The sequence below is a fragment of the Urocitellus parryii genome, chromosome 6, assembly GCF_045843805.1.
Source record: "Urocitellus parryii isolate mUroPar1 chromosome 6, mUroPar1.hap1, whole genome shotgun sequence".
Lineage (NCBI taxonomy): Eukaryota > Metazoa > Chordata > Mammalia > Rodentia > Sciuridae > Urocitellus > Urocitellus parryii.
The window spans coordinates 133,167,608-133,188,757 of record NC_135536.1 but is presented as its reverse complement, the minus strand read 5'-3'; the positions used below and the strand labels follow the sequence as shown (position 1 = coordinate 133,188,757).

The window sequence follows — 21,150 nt, the reverse complement described above, 5'->3', positions numbered from 1 at the left end:
ACAGAAACTCAAAATGGAGACCCAGATACAATGGCTCATCCTAGGGAATTCTAGGAAACCCACAGGCCTGTGTCCACAGAGTCCCAGAACCTCCTCTAGCAGCTCCTACCTACCCTGTGCTGGCCCAAGATGCTCTGGCCTGTCCCTGGTGGAACCCACCAGCTCTAAGAGGGCCTCTGCCTCTGGCCCCGGCTGCCTCCTTCCCCTCAGGGACAAACACAGCAGACAGTTTTGTGAAGAGCTTTTTAGTTGCTAAATATGGCACCATGTGTACCGAGGGCAATATAAATTACAGTATGCCAAACATACTGACTGGCTGAGGTAAAGCACACTGTTCCTGCCTCACATCACCGTGAGGGGAAACATACTTTTAAAAACATACTTTTAAAAACATCTTGCTTATAAAAATATGTCCCCTAGAAAAGCCTCCAGAGAGGGGCTGTGAAGCTCACCCTCTACCTCATGTTGGGAGGACCAGCTGCCGGCTCTGCTCCGGCCTGTCCGCCACCACCCCCAGGCAGCACCTCCCCTACTGCTTGCCCAGAGCTCTGTCCAAGTTGGTCTTGATGGTGTCCAGGAAGTCTGTGGTGTTTAGGAAGTGTTCATTCAGCTTCACACTGCCAAGAAAACACCATTTGCATTAGGGGGCAGCTCCAGGCCTCTCCAAGGCCATCAGCAGGGAACTTCCAGGGCACAGCCTGAACCTGGGCATCAGAATGGCCTGATCATGCCACCCAGGCTTGCGCCAAAAGTTACCTGCAGCCCACTGCCAAAGAGCCACAGCAAATTCATCAAAAACCTAATAGGGTCTTTTTGTTTTCCCCCCTAGGAGGCAGGTAACTGGGCACAAGCTCTCCTGGAAGAAGGTGGGAGACAGATGGTTCGGGAACAGGTGGAGCAGCCAGCCAGTAGGGACCAGCTCACTGGGCCTGGTGTAGGGTGGCTCAACCTGAATCATTCCTCAGGGCTATGGACTTGTCCTGCCCCAGGCCCCTGGCTGGGCTGACTCATGAGAGGGACTCATTAGAGGATCCCCTGGCTTCCTCCCACCTGGCTCTGAGGTCTCAAAAGGACACCCCTGCCCTCTGCCCAGGCCACGCACTTGCTAAGGCCATGGATGCAGCCAGCCAGGTCCTTGGTCATGGCGCCACTCTCCACGGTCTCCACGCACACCTTCTCCAGAGTCTGTGCGAACCTGCAGGGGTCGGGGCAGAGGGAGAGCCCAGCTGTGCAAGGCCAGGACCCGGACTCTGCCCTGGGCCAGATCGGCCCCTCCCTCATCACTTACCTGATGAGATCCTGGGTCCCATCCAACTTTCCCCGGTGTTCCAGGCCCCGAGTCCAGGCAAAGATGCTGGCGATAGGGTTGGTACTGGTCGGCCGGCCCTGGGGATAGGGCCGCAGGGATCAAGCGCTGAGTCGGCGCTTGAGAAGCTCCTGAGATGTAGCTGCCCACTTCTAGATTGATGGACCAGGCCCACCCGCTAGCCATCACAGGCGGCAGGCTGTGGCCTCTGGGGTGGATTGCCATCATGCAGCCACATGTCCCACACTCACTTTCTGGTGCTCCCGATAATGACGGGTGACTGTCCCATGAGCAGCTTCAGCCTCAATGGTCTTCCCATCGGGGCAAACAAGCACGGACGTCATCAGGCCAAGGGAGCCAAAGCCTGAAGGGTGGGAAGACCCTCGTCAGTGCTGGCACCTTAGGTCACACACCAAAGGTGGAGTCCCACCTACCCCCTTCACCTGCAATTGTAATTGCTCCCAGATATTAGACCCTCACCCACCCCAACTGAAACTAGGACAGGGACTACAGAGCACATGTCCACCCTCGCTGTGGGTCTACAGGGTCCCCAGAGGGGAGGAGGCCCTCAAAGTGACTAGCACCAGAACACTAACACGAATCTATGTCCCCACCTCCAGGCACCCCAGAGTTTGACACCCAGCACCTAAGACCCCAGAGTCCTGAGCCTCCCAGGAAGCTGCATCAAGTAGAAAAAATAAAGCAGCTGGTGGCTCTTTCACAGTGACCACTTTCTGCTTCCCTGAGGCCACTTTCAAGCTTTGGGATTTATTTATTCAAATCCAGATGTCAGCTCAAATGACCTTTTCCGTTACCATGGCTCTAGAGTTTCAAAACTACCTCCGACCACCAAAGTAAGGATTGTGAAGGTCCAAGAAGAACTGGGACTTCTATAGCAAAATGATTTGTCAAGGCTGGGATGTGGCTCAGGGATAGAGCACTTGCCTAGCATGTGCAAGGGCCCGAGTTCAAACCCCAGGCCCCCTCAAAAAAGAAAGAAAAGAAAATGCTTTATGTCTGATTTATTTATTTGTTTGTTTGTTTATTTATTTATTTGTTCATTCATTCATTCATTCTTCCTGGTATTAGGGATAACACTCAGGGAATTTACTACTGAGCTACATCACCAGCCCTTTTTTTTTTTATTTATTTATTTGTACTGGGGATTGAACCCTGGGGTATTTAACCACTGAGCTATATCCCCAACCCATTTTATTTTTTTATTTAGAGATGGGGGTCTCAATAAGTTGCTGAGGCTGGCTTTGAACTCATGATCCTCCTGCCTCAGCCTCCTGAGTCACTGGGATTACAGGTGTATGCCACCACACCAGCTCAGCCCTTTTTATTTTGAAATAAAAGTCTCACTATGTTGCTGAAGCTGGCCTCCTTTGCCATTTTTACCTAGACCTTTGTGCTCACCAATTCTTTATATACTTAATGTTAATTTTCACACTTTTCTTGTTTGCTTTGGATTTGTTTTTCTTTCTTTTGACTGGTAACAACCCAGGGTATGCTAAGCACACACTCCACCTCTAAGCTACACCCCTGGTCCCTGCTGTGACTTTTCATCTTTCCATCTGGATGGGAGTTGCTCTGATGAGAGGATCAGCAGTAAACTTTTGGAAATAAAACCAAAGGTTTGTAGAAAACAAGACCTTTTCATTGCACCCTATCATGTGCTTCCATGTCCCTGTCATCAGGAGCTGCACCTCATGGACCTCACTGTCATCTTCTCTTTCCTTTTCATCTTTCACCTGCCCCCACCATCTTTCTTACTCGTTTCCCACAAAATTGGGCTATTCTCACTGTTCTCTAATGACATCACCGGTGCTTTCAGCTGCAGTCCAGGCTGGGGTTTACCATCTCCCCCTGTATTCTCATACTTCCCTGAGGTTCACCATACAAAATGCACTCCTGTCATTTAGGAAGCATCCACCTGTAATCCCAGCAACCCAGGAGGCTGAGACAGGAGGATGGTAAGTTTGAGACCAATGTGGGCAACTTAGTGAGACCCTGTCTCAAAAAAATAAAAATACAGGAGTGAGGGTGTGGGGTGGTAGAGCCTCGCAGTGCTCCCTATTTTCCTACTGTTGCCAAATAAGTCAAGTAGCCCCAGAATGAGTTCCTGTTCCCTTTCCTCTGAGGCCAGCCTTAGTAATACACTAGTCCAAATCCAGTTTGTGGGTCTCCTTCACTTACTGCTTGAGAGTCTGCAATAAATCCTGCCATAACCCTTGAGTTTTCTATCCAAAGGACCTGAAAATTTCCCAGCCAGAAGACCAACAGCCCATCCCTGCAAGGAGTGGTCCTCCCAGCTTACCCTGGGCCAGGATGTCCGACTGCACATCTCCATCATAGTTCTTGCAGGCCCACACAAAGCCACCTGAAGACTTGAGGACCTGGGCCACCATGTCATCGATGAGCCGGTGCTCATACCAGATCTTATTCTTGTCAAAATCAGTCTTATAGTGCCTGGCAGTAAAAGGGCTTATTGCAGGGAGAGGACAGGAGGCTGGCAGTTTGGGGACCCCTCCCTGAGCCTCAGAGCTGAGCAAATGCACTGGGATAGTGACCTCCCCAGGTAGGACAGAACAGCACACAGGAGCTGGGAAGCGGAGGAGTTCTCAGAAAACAGGAAAAGAATAGGCTGTTACTTGTCAAAGATCTCCTGGAAGATGTCCTTGAAACGCCCATCATAGGCCTTCAGGATGGTGTTCTTGGTGCTCATGTACAACGGCCATTTCTTCTGGATTGCATACTGAAAGCAGCTGTGCGCAAAACCCGAGATGGACTGCAAGGAGAGAGAGGGCCCCAGCATGGTCCCCAAGCCTGGGGACTTCCAACTCTCCCAGTTTCCCAAGGCCAGGCCCAGCTCTCTAGAAACCACATCCCCAGTCTCCAACAACCACTAGCCCTAGCCGCTATGGAGTGGGCATCTGCTGTTTCTCATCTCCCTCCAAATTTGGAGAAGCAAGCAGCCCTCCAATTTTACCTTGGAAAACCATCTCACTCTCTCCAATTCTTAGGCCATGTGGCTCAGGTAAGGCAAATTCCAAGCAGGCAAGGGATAACCCTGGAGCTACTAGTGGCCATCTCTGCCTCTCGCTGGCCTGAGAATGAGGCCAACACAGAAAAAGGGAAAGCCACAGACAGAGGGTTGGACAGGCTGGGGAAGGAGAGTGCTCGGGCCTCACCTCATCGGTATTGTACATGCCCATGCCTACGCCGCCCGCAGGGAAATTGTACACCTCCCACTCCTTGGCTCCACTGCCATCCTTTGGAGTGAAGACCATCTTGAACGTGCCAGCTCGGTCTACCACGAAGTCTGTGGCCTTGTACTGCAGAGACAAGAAGATGGCTCAGGCCAAGGCTCCCATGGTGGGCCTAGGTCCACAGACTCAGTCTCCAGCTGGCCTACCTGGTCACCATGAGCATGCCTGCCAATGGTGATGGGCTTGGTCCAGCCAGGGACAAGGCGGGGGATATTTTTGCAAATGATGGGCTCTCGGAAGACAGTCCCCCCTAGGATATTCCGGATGGTTCCATTGGGACTCTTCCACATCTTCTTCAGCTTGAATTCTGTGAGAAGAGATACGAAGTAGGTCCACGGCAGCCACTCCTTCCAGTCAGAACTTGAACCCCAAGCAACAACACAGCCAGACGGGAGCCTGAAAGTCATCCTGAGGGAGGTTATAGGGTCTATAATATAAACATGTGGGCTCTGGAATCCACTTACATAAGTGGCTTAGTTATAAAACAAGATTACTGATAAAATACCTAGCCTGCTGGGTTGTGAGGACAGAATGAGCTTGTGTATAAAGTGCCCAGATCAGTGGCTGGCCCATAGCAAGTGCTCTGTCCACCTTAGTTCCACATCCTGCATGGGGGTAGTGCAGCCTGAGGGAAAGAACTTGCCTGATGGATCTGATAACCCACTGCCTCACTCCCGAGGCTCTGGGACTGGCCCCAACACTGGCCAGTTTACCAAAACCATGACCCTCTATTTCCTTGTCCATAAAAATGGGGATATATAAATCCCAGGATTTGGAAGAACTAAAAAAAAAAAAAAAAAAAAAAAAGAGCTCAATATTAAAGTGACTCCAATACTCTATGGCCAGGTCCGATCTAGAAAACAGGAAGTGGCCTGCAGAGTTCGAAGATGTACCCTGAATGCTTCTTTCTCACTCCTTCATAGTGCAAGAATTAAGAAGAGTTCAGGGCTGGGGATGTGGCTCAAGCGGTAGCACACTCGCCTGGCATGCGTGCGGCCCGGGTTCGATCCTCAGCACCACAAACAAACAAAGATGTTGTGTCCGCCAAATACTAAAAAATAAATATTAAAAATTCTCTCTCTCACTCTCTCTTTTAAAAAAAAAAAAAAAAGAAGAGTTCAGAGAACTCCTCAATCATCTTTTATTTATTTATTGTGCTGAAGATTAGACCAGGGGCACTTTATCACTAAGCTCTTTAAATTTTGTTGTTTTTTTTTTGTACAAGGGATTAAACTCAGGGGCACTCAACCATTATGCCACATCCCCAGCCCTATTTTTGTATTTTACTTAGAGACAGGCTCTCAGAGTTGCCTAGCGCCTCACCATTGCTGAGGCTGGCTTTGAACTAGTGATCCTCCTGCCTCAATCTCCCAAGCCACTGGGATTACAGGTGTGCGCCACTGCGCCCAGCAATTTTTTTTTTTTTTTTTTAAGTACAGGGAATTAAAGCCAGGGGTGCTTAACTACTGAGCCATATCCTTTTTATATTTTGAGACATGGTCTCACCAGGCTTCATGGCACACACCTGTGATTCCAGCGGCTTGTGAAGAGAAGTGAAAGTTCAAAGCCAGATTCAGCAATTTAGCAAGGCCCTAAGCAACTTAGCAAGACTCAGTCTCAAAATAAAATTTAAAAAAATTAAAAGGGCTGGAAATGTGGCTCAGTGGTTGAGCACCCCTGGGTTCACTCCCCAGTACCAAAAAAAAAAAAAAAAAAGAGAGAGAGAGAGAAGAGAAAGACATGGTCTCACTAAGTTGCTGAGTCTGGGCTTGAACTTGTGATCCTCCTGCCTCGGCATTCTGAATCACTGGGATTACAGGCATGTGACACCACACCTGGCTCAACCATCCTTCTTAAAATATTGAAATCTGGCCCCTTTCTCCACACTCTGGTATCATTTTACAGAACCTTGAGAAAGGCCAGGTTTGGAGGGGCACCTCTCAGAGATCCATACATGATCTCCAGGGCACTGCAATGCCATGAGAGTGGCAGGAGGGCACTAGTGACACTTCCCAAGGACCTCGGAGACTCCCAACACACAGACTTCCTCTCCGTCCACCAGCCTACAAAACAGGTCAGGTCAGAGGGATGAGCTGCCCAAAGTCCAGCTCTCTGGATGGACTCCCAGATCCAAAATCAACAACATGGCCAACCACCCTCACCCAGCTCGAGAGGCTGGCCAGGGGAGCCCATGACCCTCCCCTATCCAACCCCCTCCACACCCTCACACCTTCCACGCGGGCCTCATCAGGGGTGATGGTGGCACACTTGACAGCCACACTATATTTCTGGGTGGCCAACGCGGAGTCAATGGTGACCTGGTCATCAGTCTGGTCACGATTTGGAAGCCCGAGGTCAAAATACTTGAGCTGGACGTCCACATGAGGCAGGATAAGCTAGGGAAGATGGCCAGAGCAAGGCATCAGCCCAACAGCTATGACTTGGGGACAGGACAACAGGGATGCGAGAACCCTGTGGGCCACGGCAGGGGACACCCAGTCAGTGTGGGGATGAGGGAAGAAGGCCAGTGGAGGAGGCCAGCAGAAGGTCGGGGTCAGTTATTCCTCAGCAGGGCCTAGCGAGGGCTGGCAGGAGGCTGGGACTCTGGAGAGAGGCCAGCAGGTCAGGCTGCTGTCCTTTGAGATGGACTTCCCCGTGTGCCCGTACCATGGCCATCAAGTCAGCTGAACCCCAAGTCCAAGTTCATCTAGATTCCTCTATACAGTGAGGTCCTCCTTCGCCTCCAAGGGCTTTGAGACCTTCACAATCAGAAGTGGCAGTCTCAACCTTTCTCCCATGGACATTCACTCAATAGGGGACCTTCATGTGGACCACAGACCATGGCAACTTCAGAAAAGCCAAGTCATCACCCTGAGAACCGTTAGCTGGGACACTGTCCTGCACATAGCCCTGCTCTCCTTTCAACTCCTTCGCAAAGAAGTGCAGCAAAAATGTGCAAGATTAAGACAGAAATGACATGGGGTCAGCCTTAAAGACGTTCCAAGTTTGAAAGTCACGCAGGCTTCAGCACCAACGTGAGACAGATAGGCCCTCTCTCTGCTTAATGGCTAAGAACCATTAATGGCCCACGCATGAAAGCAGGATGATCAGAAGATGAGACACAGGACTGCTGTTGTCCACCTGGACCCCCGAGACTTTGTGGGACTGAAAGCTTCCTGGCCAGTTCACCTGGAGAGCCATCCACTTTAGGAAGGGGCCCTACCTTCTCCTTAATGAACTGCCAGATGATGCGAGTCATCTCATCACCATCCATCTCCACCACCGGTTTCGCCACCTTGATCCTCTTGTCTGCATCTAGAACCAGGCACATGCAACACATCACACCTTTGGAGAGGTTAGTGGGAAACCCCTCTTCTCCCATCCAGGCCTCCCTTTCACCAAAGAAGGAGCACTGGACAACCAGGCCTCCAGCTGCCCAGTGTCCACTCCCCATTTTGCAGAAGTTGCTCCCTGTTTGGGGGACCTGGGTCCCCCACTAAATATGCCAGGTGAGATTAGCCAGAGAGATGCCCATTCCACCCCTGGTCAAGGGAGTAAGGTCAGCATGGCCAGTCAGATCCCCTCTCCCTGGAATCTCAAGTCAGAGGACCCAGCAGGGATGACTGCCAGCTAGGCCACCTTATCCAGCATCAAATCAGGGAAAGGTTGTCCATGAGCTCCTGCTACCCAGTTCCTCAGGATGGCAGACATCCCCCTTGTCCAAGATGCAGTTCTTTTTGGTTTTCTCTATACTTCTATGAGGTACCTTGTGTCCTTCCAATAAAATCCTCTAAGTTATCCAGTCACTAATTCCATTGTTTACAATATGAGAGTCCCTGGCTAACTTGCAGTAGGGAGGGAATGGTACAGAAATGTGTTGTGTGCCTACAATGTGCCCATAGTGTAAACACCCCTTTACACTCCGATTCCATTTAACAGCAAAAATAGCCCCAAAGGAGGTATCGTTAGCTCCACTTTATCTTTTATTTTTTATTTTTTATGTTTTAGTACTGGGGATTGAACCCAGAGTCACTTAACCACATCTCCAGCCCTTTTTTATATTTTGATACAGGGTCTCTCTAAGTTGCTTAGGGCCTTGCTAAGTTGCTGAGGCTGGCTTTGAACTCATGATCCTCCTACCTCAGCCTCCAGAGCTGCTGGGATTACAGGTGTGCAATCCCAGCTGGCTCCACTTTAAATGTGGAGAAACGGGCTGTGGATGTAGCTCATAGTGTAGTGCTTCTCTAACATGAGCAAAGCACTTCAATCCCCAGCACCACAAAAGAAAAAAAAAAGTGGTGAAACTGAGGCTCAGAATTCAGAAACAGCAGAGCCAGGATTTGAACCTTATTCAATAAGAAGGACAGACTCATGGCACCTGCAAACAGAACTCAGAATCCCTGATGCAAGTTGGCTCAGATATGTCAGTCCTTTCAGAGAAGCATCAAAGACACAGCAAGTGGCTAATGAGAAGCCCAGGGAGATGGTACAGAGGCAAAGAGGAGCCAGGCTCTTCTAGCAGAGTCTGACTTCCAAGAAAAACCAGCAGTCTGAGAAGTGAATTCCAAAAAAAACTCGAGAAAATGGCCCATTTAATTAATAGGTGCATGCTATCGTGGACAAGACTTCCTGAATCTACCTAGCCTGCGGCAGACAGAGGCACCAACATGTCCCACTGCCCACAATCCTAAAAGAAGCCACTCCTGGGGAGTAAGACAAGAGCTACATAAAACTTCAATCATCCCCAAAGGAGCACTCTGGAGCCTCACTTGTGGTCCACTTACTGTTAGGTTACACACAGTGTTTACAGATGTTGTGTGTCTTCCAACCTCAAGAAAGATTACACGCAGCAAATCAGACGAAAGAAAAAAGACACTGAACTGGGGGTTATAGCTCAGCAATGGAGCACTTGCCTAGCACGCATAAGACCTTAGGTTTCATCCTCATTACACACAGAAGGTATGGCCACCTGGGCACATTTAAAACAAGTGACCAGCCGGGCATGGCGGCACACTCCTGTAATCCCAGCAGCTTGGGAGGCAAGAAGATAGTGGGTTCAAAGCCAGCTTCAGCAATGGCGAGGCACTAAGCAACTCAGTGAGACTTTGTCTCTAAATAAAATACAAAATAGGGCTGGGGATGTGGCTCAGTGAACAAGTGCCTCTGACTTCAATCCTCAGTGCCACACACACACACACACACACACACACCAAAAAAAAAAAAAAAGATCAAAGCCTAATAGACCTCAAATATATCACTGTCATACAATACACACCTCGGCTGGACTCATGATGACACCACCCATAAACAACGGCTAACATAATCCTTAAATTATATCCTATCCTTTTTCCCTATTTTTTTTTCAACTGGGATGGATCCCAAGGCCTCATGCATGCTAGGCGAACACTCTTCCACTTAGCTACATTCCCAGACCTAAGAAAAACATTAAATAATACACAAAAAAACAATTAATTCACTTTCCAAAGAAATGCAAACAGTTTTTTGGTTTGTTTGTATGTTTATAAAAAAGCATCTTAAAGATCACTTAAGGAGAAAAAGAGAGGCCCAGGTAATGTGGTTTGTGTCAGAGGCAGGACAGAACCAAGTCCTTGGCTCAAGTGCAGTTTTTGGAAGTCCTAGTGGGTCAGATATGGAAAGGCAGAAAGAAAACACAGATGCAAAATACTACATTCCCTAGAGAACAAAAGCCATGCACACTGGGCCCCACTGCCCTTCTCAGGATGCAGTGGAGATTTTGGACCCACACTACAAAATTCCTTCACTTTGATCTGAAGCTTGAGTGGGAAGAGGTTTGGGGCTGTAGAAAGTCCGATGGTCTGTCCTTGAACTTTTATTTTGTTGTTGTTGGGTTTTCTTTTTTCTTTCTTTTTTTTCTTGCGGGGGGGGGGATGGGGGGACAGGGGACGGGGACCGTTTACTGGGAATTGAACCTGAACCTAGGGTCACTTTCCCTTTAAGCTACATCCCCAGCCCTTTTTATTTTGAGACAAGGTCTCACTAAGTTGCTGCAATCCTCCTACCTTTGCCTCTTGAGCCATGTATAACACCACGCCTGGCTAAACTAGTTTAGTTTTTTGGGTTTTTTTTTTTTTTTTTGTACCAGGGATTGAACTCAGGCGCATTCGACCACTGAGCCACATCCCCAGCCCTATTTTGTATTTTATTTTCAAAGACAGGGTCTCAATGAGTTGTTGCTGAGGCTGGCTTTGAACTCGAGATCCTCCTGCCTCAGCCTCCCAAGTGGCTGGGATTATAGGCGTGCACCACTGTTCCCAGCCACTAGTTTTTTTTTCTCTTTATATATATATTTATTTATTTATTTATTTATATGTGGTGCTGAGAATCGAACCCAGGGCCTCACATGCGCTAGGCAAGTGTTCTACCACTGAGCCACAACCCTAGCCCTAGTTTAGTTTTTATAAGCATCTTCTATGAGTGAATTTGAAGACAGCTAACGAAGAGTTGTTAAAACTGAACCTAGGACTGGGGATGTGGCTCAAGCGGTAGCGCGCTCACCTGGCATGCGTGCGGTCCGGGTTCGATCCTCAGCACCACATACCAACAAAGATGTTGTGTCCGCCGAGAACTAAAAAATAAATATTAAAAATTCTCTCTCTCTCTCTCCTCTCTCTCTCTCTCTTTAAAAAAAAAAAAAAAAAAAACCGAACCTACCTGGGCATGGTGGCACACACCTATAATCCCAACAGCCTGAGGCTGGAGGAGGAACATAAATTTGAGGCCAGCAACTTAGTGAGACCCTGCCTCAAAATTTAAAAAAATAAAAATAAAGAGAGCTAGAGACATAGCTCAAAGATAGAGCACCTGTGGGTTCCATCCCCAGTACAGGGATGGAACAATTAAATAGAGAAGAAACAATTAAATAGAGAACTGAAACTATATAAAAATCAGAAACTCACCTGAGGGCCAATTCTAAAGATTTCAGCCACTGAATTAGGGCTCCACTGAATTGGGCTTCAGGCAGGTAGGCTGAGGAACACACACACACACACACACACACACACACACACACACACCACACAGCCGGGGTAGGTCAGGATCAAGATGGTGGTGCTGGGTCTGGAGATTTAGCTCAGTTGATAGAGAGGCTTGCCTTGCATGTCCAAGGCCATAGGTTCAATCCCCAGCACCAACAACAACAACAAAAAAGATGATGGTCCTGGGTTGGGGATGTGGCTCAGTGGTAGAGCGCTTGCCTAGCATGTGCGAGGACTGGGTTCGATCTTCAGCACCACATAAATGTAAAATAAAGATATTGTGTCCACCTAAAACTAAAAAAAAAAAAAAAGTAGATATTTAAAGGAAAAGAAAAAAAAAAAAAAAAAGATAATGGCCCTGATGTGCATACAGGTGTTGAACTTACAAAAACACACAGTGTACTTATTTATCCAGCAATCGTGTGCCAACTAAGAATCTCTTCCACTGGGATACTGAAATGCCTAAAACACAACAGCATCAGTTTTCAGGGAGTAAGTGTAGAAGGAGAAAAAAAAAACTAGAGATAACAGAGGTAACCCAGAGAGCAAGCTGTGCTGTTATCAAAGTCAAGGGTGCCAGGGCCTCCCTGAAAGCACACTCTCCAGAGAAAGGACTTAATGTGAATTGAAGTCACATTATGTTAATTCACATTAATGTGAATTAGACCCAGGTAGTGGATTTCCTAAGATGTTCATTGGTGACCCAGGTTTAAAAATCAGGAGATTGCAACAAAAAGCAAATCATATATATATATATTTTTTAATTTTTAATATTTATTTATTTATTTTTAGTTTTCGGTGGACACAACAGCTTTGTTTGTATGTGGTGCTGAGGATCGAACCTGGGCCACACGCATGCCAGGCAAGCAAGCTACCACTTGAGGCACATCCCCAGCCCCATATATATATATATTATTTTTAGTTGTCAATGGACCTTTATTTTATTTCTTTATTCGCAGTACTGAGAATCAAACCCAGTACCTTATACTTGTTAGACAAGTGTTCTATCACTGAGCCACAACCACAGCCCAGCAAATAATAATTTTAATAAAAGGGCAAAGACTTGAACAGACATTTCTCCAAAAATAATATATACTTTTGTATATCATTCACACCTGGAAAATACTTAACATCACTGATCACTAGGGAAATGCAAATCAAAACCATAATGAGCCAGCGTCACCACGCCTGTAATCCCAGCAATGTGGGAGGCTAAAACAGGAAGACTGAAAATTCAAGGCCAGCCTGGACAACTCAGTGAGACTTTATTTTGAGACAGGGATGCAGCTTAGTGATAAAGGGCCCCTGGGCTAAGTTACCTGCGTGGGTAATTTAGGAGGCAAAGTCTCAAAATAAAATTTAAAAAGGGCTCTGGGGCCAGGTGCAGTGGCCCACGCCTGTAATCACATTGGCTCAGGAAGCTGAGGCAGGAGGATCGCAAGTTCCAGGCCAACCTCAGCAGCTTAGCAAGGCCCTAAGCAACTTAGTGAGACCCTGTATCTAAATAAAAAAATTTTTAAAAAGGACTCGGGGGCTGGGATTGTGGCTCGTGTTAGAGCGCTCGCCTAGCACGTATGAGGCACTGGATTCGATCCTCAGCACCACATAAAAATAAATAAATAAAATAAAGAATTAAAAAAAAAAAAAAGCCTGGGGAGCCTGGGGTTGTGGCTCAGTGGTAGAGTGCTCGCCTAGCATCCATCCGTGAGGCACTGGGTTTGATCATCAGCACCACATAAATGTAAAGTAAAGACATAAAAACTAAATGTAGGGCTGGGTTTGTGGCTCAGTGGTAGAGCCTTGTACACTAGCATGTACAAGGCACTGGGTTCGATATTCAGCACCACATAAATGTAAAATAAAGATATTGTGTCCACCGAAAACTAAAAAATAAATAAATAAAAACTAAATGTGTATGTTTTTTAAAAAGGACTGGGGATAATAGTTCAGTGATTAAGTGCCCCTGGGTTCAATCCCCAATACAATGAATGAATGAATGAATGAATGAATGAATGAATGAATGAACAAACAAACATAAAAATAGGAAGAAAATTCGGTCACCAAGCTACAATACGGATGAAACTTGTGGGCATTATAAATGAAATAAGTTACGGGCTGGGGATGTGGCTCAAGCGGTAGTGCGCTCGCCTGGCATGCGTGCGGCCCGGGTTCGATCCTCAGCACCACATACCAACAAAGATGTTGTGTCCGCCGAGAACTAAAAAATAAATATTAAAAAAAAATTCTCTCACTCTCTCTCCTCTCTCACTCTCTCTTTAAAAAAAAAAAAGAAGATAAATGAAATAAGTTACAAAAGATCATTTTTTAAGAATTAGTACATTGTTTTGTTTTTCTTATTTATTTATTTTTTAATGTGGTGCTGAGGATCAAGCCCAGTGCCTCACGCACGCTCTACCACTGAGCTACAACCCCAGCTCCACAAAAGAAAAATTCTATATGATTCTACTTATATAAGGTGAGAGTCAAATTCACAGAAACAGAAAGTAGAATGGTGGTTGCCAGAGACTAGGGGGAGGAGGAGGAGGCAAAGGGGAATTAGGGTTTAGTGGATATAAAGTTTCAGTGTCGCAAGATGAAAAAGTTCTGGAGATGGCTGGTGGTGATGGTTATTCAGCACTACTGAACTGTACACTTAAAAAAAAAAAAAGAAAACAGTTAATATGGTAAATACTAAGTTACATTTTTGCCAAAAAGCAAAAATAGTAATTTAAACCAGCCCTCCCTATTTAAAAAAAAAAAAAAAAAAAAACAGGAGATTTTACATAAAAATGTAACTACACAAGTGCTAAGCACAAGGACCCTCTCCACTTCCTACCATGCACTCTGACCAAGAGGCTGCATGTCCCAGAAAAGGATCAGAATGTGGGGGAAGCCCCCAATTCCGGGGAAGCCACTCAAGTATCTTCCTAATTTCACTCCTCCCTTTCTCTTACACCCACATACAAAGTATCAACAAACCCTACTGGCTTTCTTCAGTATACATCCAGAATCCAGCCAGTTTCTCCCCACAGTCCCACCACCCAGGTCCAACCAACCAGGATCTCCTCTGGCCAGGGTATGACTATCACCTCCTACCAGGTCCCTAAAACCAGGGTGTCCCTGTTAAGACCTAAGTCAGATCAAAGCACTCTCCTCAAAACCCTGCAAAGCCTCCTTTTTCTCTCAGCATAAAGGCCAAAGTCCTCAAAAATGTCTTAGAAACTAGGGGTGTGGCTCAGGAGCAGAGTGCTTGCCTAGCTTGTGCAAGGCCCTCAGTTTGATTCCCAGCACCACTAAATAAATAAATAGATAGATAGATAGATAAAGAAAGAAAGAAAGAAAGAAAGAAAGAAAGAAAGAAAGAAAGAAAGAAAGAAAGAAAGAAAGAAAGAAAGAAAGCCTAGAAGCTGGGCGTGGTGGTGCACACCTGTAACCCCAGCGGCTCCAGAGGCTGAGGCAGGAGGATTTTGAGTTCAAAGGCCAGCCTCAGCAACTTACCAAGTCCCTAAGCAACTCAGTACGACCCTGTCATGAAATAAAATATTTTAAAAAGAGCTGGAGATGTGGCTCAGTGATAAAGTGCCCCTGGGTTCAATTCTTGGTACCAAATATATACATACCTAGAGCCCTTCACTGATCTTCCTGCTAAACCTCACTCATCTCCTGTCATTCAACACAGTGCTCCTCTTCCGCTCCTCCATGGAATTCTTGACACTTGCAGGTCCTCTTTCCCTGATACCTAAATGGCCTGCTTCCTCCCCTTCTCAGCACTTAATTCTCTGAGGTTTTCTCTTCTCCTCAACTCTTGTGCCCATATGGCACACTACATGACTTTGATCTTGCTTATTATCTGTCCCCTTCCACATTAGAATTAATGCTCCATAACAGCAAGAATCTTTCCTGGTCTTAATCCCAGTTCTTACCCCAACCAGCTTCTTGCATGGTATTTAGCACATGAAAGGAACATATTTGTTGAAGACATTAATGAATGTCAAGTCAAGGTTAAACCAGTCTGTGATCAGGGTTGCCTTGCCCTCCCCTCTCATCCTCCTGGGGTACATTTTATTTATTATTATTTTATACCGAGGATCGAACTCAGGGGCACTCGAACACTGAGCCACATCCCTGGGCCTATTTTGTATTTTATTTAGAGACGGGGTCTCACTGAGTTGCTTAACACTTTGCTTTTGCTGAGCCTGGCTTTGAACTCTTATCCTCCTGCCTTAGCCTCCCAAGCCACTGGGATTACAGGCGTATGCTATCACACAGGTTTCGACTGGGTACATTGCCACACAGAGGCCAGAGAGTTTGAGCCAGCTGGCTACACCAGAGGTACACGGGCGGCTCTGCCAAGCAACGGGCTTCTGCCCCAGACAACCTCACAACCTAGAGTATACTAATATTTGCAGTCTGGGCTGGAGGTGCAGCTCAGTACTTGAGTGCTTGCCTAACATGCATAAGTTCCCAGGTTCTAACCCCAGAACCAAGGGGAAAAAAAAAATGCAGTCTGCTGGCACTTTTAACATGGGTTTACACAGTATAAAGCCCAGGGCAGGTGATGGCCCCTTGCTTCCTGGAATCAGAAAGCAATTTCCAGACCTCCACCCTGAATGGAATCAGCCCAAGAGGACTCAACCTTAGGTAGATTTGGGGACAGGACCCAGGCTTCTCAAGTTGTGTGGTTTGGTTTTGTTTGTTTTTGTAGTGCTGGGAATTGATCCCAGGCCTCCTTCATGCTTCCAAGTGCTCTACCACTGAGCTATATCTCCAGCACAGGCCCCAAGCTTTCCAGAGACATTTTCCCTTAATACCTACTGGATGAAAACATAAGCACCCAAACCAGCTCTGGGGAGAGGGAATTCAGCAGGAGAGGAGGGTGGGGGTGGTGACTGATGGTAAAAGACTCCACAGGGGAACAGATAAAGAACTCTACTGGTGGGTCTTTAATCATTAAATAATTTGTCCTGGAATGGAAGAGTGCAGGTAAGACACCAATCACATCTAAATGGGAGCAGGGTGAAAGTTTCTGGCTAGAAATAGAATAAAGGAAGGCTAGGTAACTAATTTTCCCACGGAGCAGTTCCGAGTGGCCCTCACTTCCCTGAGCTCTAACTTATCAGAACCACCAGCAGCAGTCGCTGAAGGCTGCGAAGTTTGAAAGAGACCCGTGTGGGAATTGCAAGGCAGCAAAGACACAGAGCCGTTTTAGCCAAAAATTATTCTTTCTTTGTCATCAAAGGGAATGCCAAGTATTTTGTCTCCAGCAATGTTGCCAGGTAACAAGCTGGCAGAACTGTCAACTGTAGAGACGGATGTCCAATTCAAAGTACAGGCATTTTCTCTGTTATAACTACCCCACCCAGGGACTTCTAGAAGGACTCGCAACTGACCACTTTTTTAAAGTGTATCCAAACCCAGGCCCTAAAGGGGCTTCATTTTGTTAGTGTAATTGTTGCTTTTGTTTTGGTTTCTTTTTCATCAACAAGGCAGAAAAAAAAGGGGGGGGGGGTGGAGAATTGGAAAATGTATCTAACTTTTACCATTTTGTGAAGGTGGTGCCATATGTAAATCTTAGGGGCCTGGGGCACCTGAAATCTTAAATTTCAGGGTGGACCCTTAGAGACAGATCCCAGAAGTACAAAAGCAAACATATCCTTTTCTCCTTAGAGGGGACTGGGGCCCACGTCCTTTTCCCGCCTCCCAGCCACCAGTTCTGGTCGGTTGTTCCCACTCCGTTAAAGATTACCCAATCTGGAGGCTGGATTTGTGGCTCCCTGATAGAGGACTTGCCTAGGATGCATGAGGCACTGGGTTCAATACTCAGTACCACGTAAACGTAAAATAAAGATATTGTGTCCACCTAAAACTAAAAAATAATTTAAAAAAACAAAAGATTACCCACTCTGGCCAAGCCAAGCAGTGAGCCCCACTCCCTCATTCTCCCGGCCCACCCCAAAGGACTTCAAGGCAGGTCTGATGCCTACTGGCTAGGAGTTTCTGTGCCAGCAGGCATCAGAAAATGCCAAGAGACCGTTCCCTGTCTTCTATAACAGAGACTTGAGTACACAGGGTAAGAGGCAGACCGATGCTCACATGCCAGGCTGGGCAGCAGTATGGGTAACCGGGTCTCAGTCTAAGTCTCCCTTTTTTTGACTTTCCTCTCCTTAGCAGAGTTAAAAGTATCCCAGACGCCGTGAGAACGACTCCAGAGAAAGTGACATTTTGCGCACGCTGCCAAGTCTCCGAGGCGGGTAAACCAGGCAGGGCCAACAATGGAGTAGGGCATGGGCCGGTAGGCAAGAAAAGGCAAGTCAAGCCAAGGAGAGGCCCCAGGATGGGGCCTCAAGTGCAACGACCAAGAAGAAGCGGGGGGGGGGGGGGGGACGGGGGGAAGGGGGGGCAGTCTAACAAAAGGGGAAAACTGAAAGGACACTCCTTCAGCTGTCGAGTAATGGCTCCAAAAATAGCTGACGTGGGCCTGATGGTGAGGAGGGATTAGAGCGCGCCCGGCTGTAAAGGAAGGGGAAGTGGATGCCTCCCCCCTCTCCGCCTTTGTCTGAGCAGGGGCCGTGCTGCGACCCTCCCTCTCGCCAGAGAAACGGTAGGGTGCCCCCCTCGGTTCCTTGTCTCCCTCCAGGGGCGCAGGCGGGCAACACATCTATCAGATCCCGGACTCCCCCCAGGACTCCCCCCCGGAATACCTGGGGGCGTACGGCAGCCCCGAGCCCAGCCCTCGCAAGACAGCAATCTCCCGGGCCACCAGTTGCCACCGTCCCTCAAGTCCCCACCACTGCGCCTCACGCGGCCCGGAAGCGCCAGACAGGGTAGTGCAGAGCGTGGCCGCCCCCCCAGCCTTTTGTGTGCCAGATCCCGCCGCTCCCGGGCCACAGGCGTCGCGAGTCGCGCTCCCCGGCCCCCGCCCGGGAAGTCGCCACGTCGCGGCACCGGCGCGCGCCCGCCCGGACCCTCCGTGCGGCACTCACAGTGGCGCCGTGGCTGCTCTTGCAGGCTGGAGGTGTTCAGGGCCGTCGGCACCCAGGCCGGCCCGGAGCCCGAGGCTCTACAGAGCGAGCGTACGACCCGCAGGTAGCCGGCCATCCCGAGCACGGGAGCGAACGAGCGGGCAGCTAGAACCCAGTGCGCCGCTCCACCAGGCTGCCTGCAGCGGGGCCGGGTTGGCGCTGGCAGCCAGGACACAACCGGGGCGGGACTGCTAGGGCCCGCCGCCCCATTGGGCCTCGCCGGGAGGGGGCGGGGCCAGGGCCCGGCCCCGTCGGACCCTTCTTAGGGCCTTTCCAGAGCCTGCGGGCCAGAGTGCTGAGCCCGCGCATCTTGGGCGCTGCGGCTTACCCAGCTCCGCGGGATCCAGAGGTTGAGAGACTCACTTGAACCGGCGAGGGGCTGACTGCTCCAGGATGCCCCACTGAACCTGAGTGTCAACTGCCCAAACATCGCCTTAACCCCTGTGTCCTTTGCATTTGAAGGGCTGAACCCCGATGGGCATTAACCAAGTGCGGGTTCCGCATTAGTGACCCAAGACTAAGAAACCTCGAGTTTCTCAGATCCAGCTGGTTGCATAGATTATCTAGGATCGAGAGTTGAAATCCCTTTTCTCCTCACTAGGTCAGACTCCAGTCCCCCAAGTCCCTTAGCATAGCCAGTCTGTTTTCCCCTGTGCTGAACGGGATATAATAATAACAAGGCTGCCAGAAGACGTGGGTGAAATTATGTAGTAAAAAGCTTGGGGCGCTCCCCTGTGCTCAACAACTACTTATTCCAAGTGTTAGCTCTGCAGCCCCAGGCAGAATTGAACCCAGGGCCTCAAGCAGGCTAGGCAAGAGCTCCACCTCTGAGCTACATCCAACCCGACAGTTTGATTTTACCCTGTATGCATGTGATGGATTCTGCCACAGACAACCAAACCCTCTCTCTCTTCACCCATTTTCTTGAAATGAGACTAAAACTAAGGACTGAGTTTTATTTAGAAAAATGTCATATCAGCCCCCTTTCCCAGTCACATCAGTTTACTCCAAAAAGGAGCGATCTTTCTGCCCTCTGTTCAGGGTTCTCTCCACAGCCTCTCAACATTGCCAGATGGAACTGGCCCAGGAAGGTGACCTTGAACTCCACTTCAAAGCTTTCCTCACCTAGTCCCAGCCTGGCAGGCTACTGCTTTGGCCCTAGTCCAATAGACTGGGCCCAAGTGGAGGCTGTTTTGGGGCCTCCCCAAAGTCTAAGACTACAGTCAAAGGCCTGATCTTGGACCAGGGTGTCCCAAAACAACATATTATCCCTTTCACTCTGTTCTCAATTCTCTTGCTCAAAACACTAGTATAAGCCAGCTTGGCAACACGTGTCTGTAATGGCAGTGACTCAGGAGGTTGAGGCAAAAGGATCACAAGTTTGAGGCCAGCCTCAGCAATTTAGTGAGAACCTATCTCTAAATAAAAAAGGGCTAAGAATATGGCTTAATGGTAGAGCACTCCTGGCTTTAATATCTAACACTGAAAATGAATTTAAAACATACACATATACACACACATGTAAGCCGGGCATGGTGGTGCACACCTGTAATCCCAGTTGCTCTGGAGGCTGAGGCAGGAGGACTGTGAGTTCAAAGGCAGCCTCAGCAACTTAGAGAGGCCCTGTCTCAAAATAAAATATAAAAAAGAGCTGAGGATGTGGCTCAGTGGTTAAGTGCCCTTGGTTCAATTCCTGCTACCAAAAAAAAAAAAAGAAAAAAGAAAGACACACACACACACACACACACACACACACATATACACACACATACTAGAAGATACCAAGACAGCATTTGGCTTTCTTACCAAACTGGTATTATCAGGTACCCAGATCTCAGTGACTGTATCTATGAGGTTGGAGAATGGACCCCTCTGAGGAGCCTTCTGGTCCAAACAGTCTGAGAAACTGATGTGACAGCTTCTACCTCGAGGCCTGTCCTAAGGAAGGGGACGTGACCCTTGTCCTTGGAAAAAACCCACAGAGCACTCCTAGGCACATACCCACCCTGCTGAGTTGTTTGTCTGCAAATAACAGGAGAGATCTGAGGTGCCAGGTGTCCCTGACTCAGTTAGGCTAGGTGAGGACCCATAGCAACCCCCCCCTAGCAACCTCCAATCAGCATAAGACAGGGACAATACCTGGGATGCCAGATGACCCCCCAGTAGTTTATGGTGGTTGATAACATGTTGGAAAACCATGTAGTTTAGCACATACATCCCTCATGGCTTAAACCAATCAGTTCAAAGGAATCCCTCTTTTGTACAACCAATCACCCCTACCCAACTTGTTCCCACCAGTGAATGTGCTAATCGATGTTAAGAGTTGTTTGATTTTCCCGAGGTATGGAATGGTTTGCTGTGTGATGTTGTGACGCATAAAGTATCCCCAAAAAACCTATAAAATATCACTAGACAAAAGACTGGGACTCACTCCCTGGGACCGCTGCATAGGGAACGGTTGTGAGTCCAGGCTCGAGCTTGCAATAAAGACTCTTATGTGATTGCATCGGAGTCTGCTCCTGGAGGTCTATTGG

The 21,150-nt window shown here is 48.2% G+C and overlaps 1 protein-coding gene across 1 annotated transcript; it reads right to left on the bottom strand.

Moving 5' to 3' along the window:
• Window positions 1-229: 229 nt before the first annotated feature.
• On the bottom strand, window positions 230-18,773 carry Idh2 (isocitrate dehydrogenase (NADP(+)) 2). The gene is made up of 11 exons (XM_026388115.2): window positions 18,578-18,773; window positions 7,802-7,893; window positions 6,809-6,974; window positions 4,725-4,885; window positions 4,501-4,644; window positions 3,961-4,097; window positions 3,627-3,778; window positions 1,558-1,670; window positions 1,289-1,386; window positions 1,103-1,195; window positions 230-617 (listed from the first exon to the last, which is right to left on the bottom strand). Exons 1-11 carry the CDS (start codon window positions 18,690-18,692, stop codon window positions 530-532), a joined length of 1,359 nt encoding a protein of 452 aa, XP_026243900.1. The 5' UTR covers window positions 18,693-18,773; the 3' UTR covers window positions 230-529.
• Window positions 18,774-21,150: the final 2,377 nt, after the last annotated feature.

What these genes read in the sequence shown, in the direction of transcription:
- Idh2 (XM_026388115.2), bottom strand. Translation starts at nt 18,692, where the DNA reads ATGGCCGGCTACCTGCGGGTCGTACGCTCGCTCTGTAGAGCCTCGGGC. An exon ending in AGAGCAGCCACGGCGCCACT is followed by an intron (nt 7,894 to 18,577) that starts GTGAGTGCCGCA and finishes GCCTGGTTCTAG; the next exon opens with ATGCAGACAAGAGGATCAAG. An exon ending in GGGACCCAGGATCTCATCAG is followed by an intron (nt 1,196 to 1,288) that starts GTAAGTGATGAG and finishes CGACCCCTGCAG; the next exon opens with GTTCGCACAGACTCTGGAGA.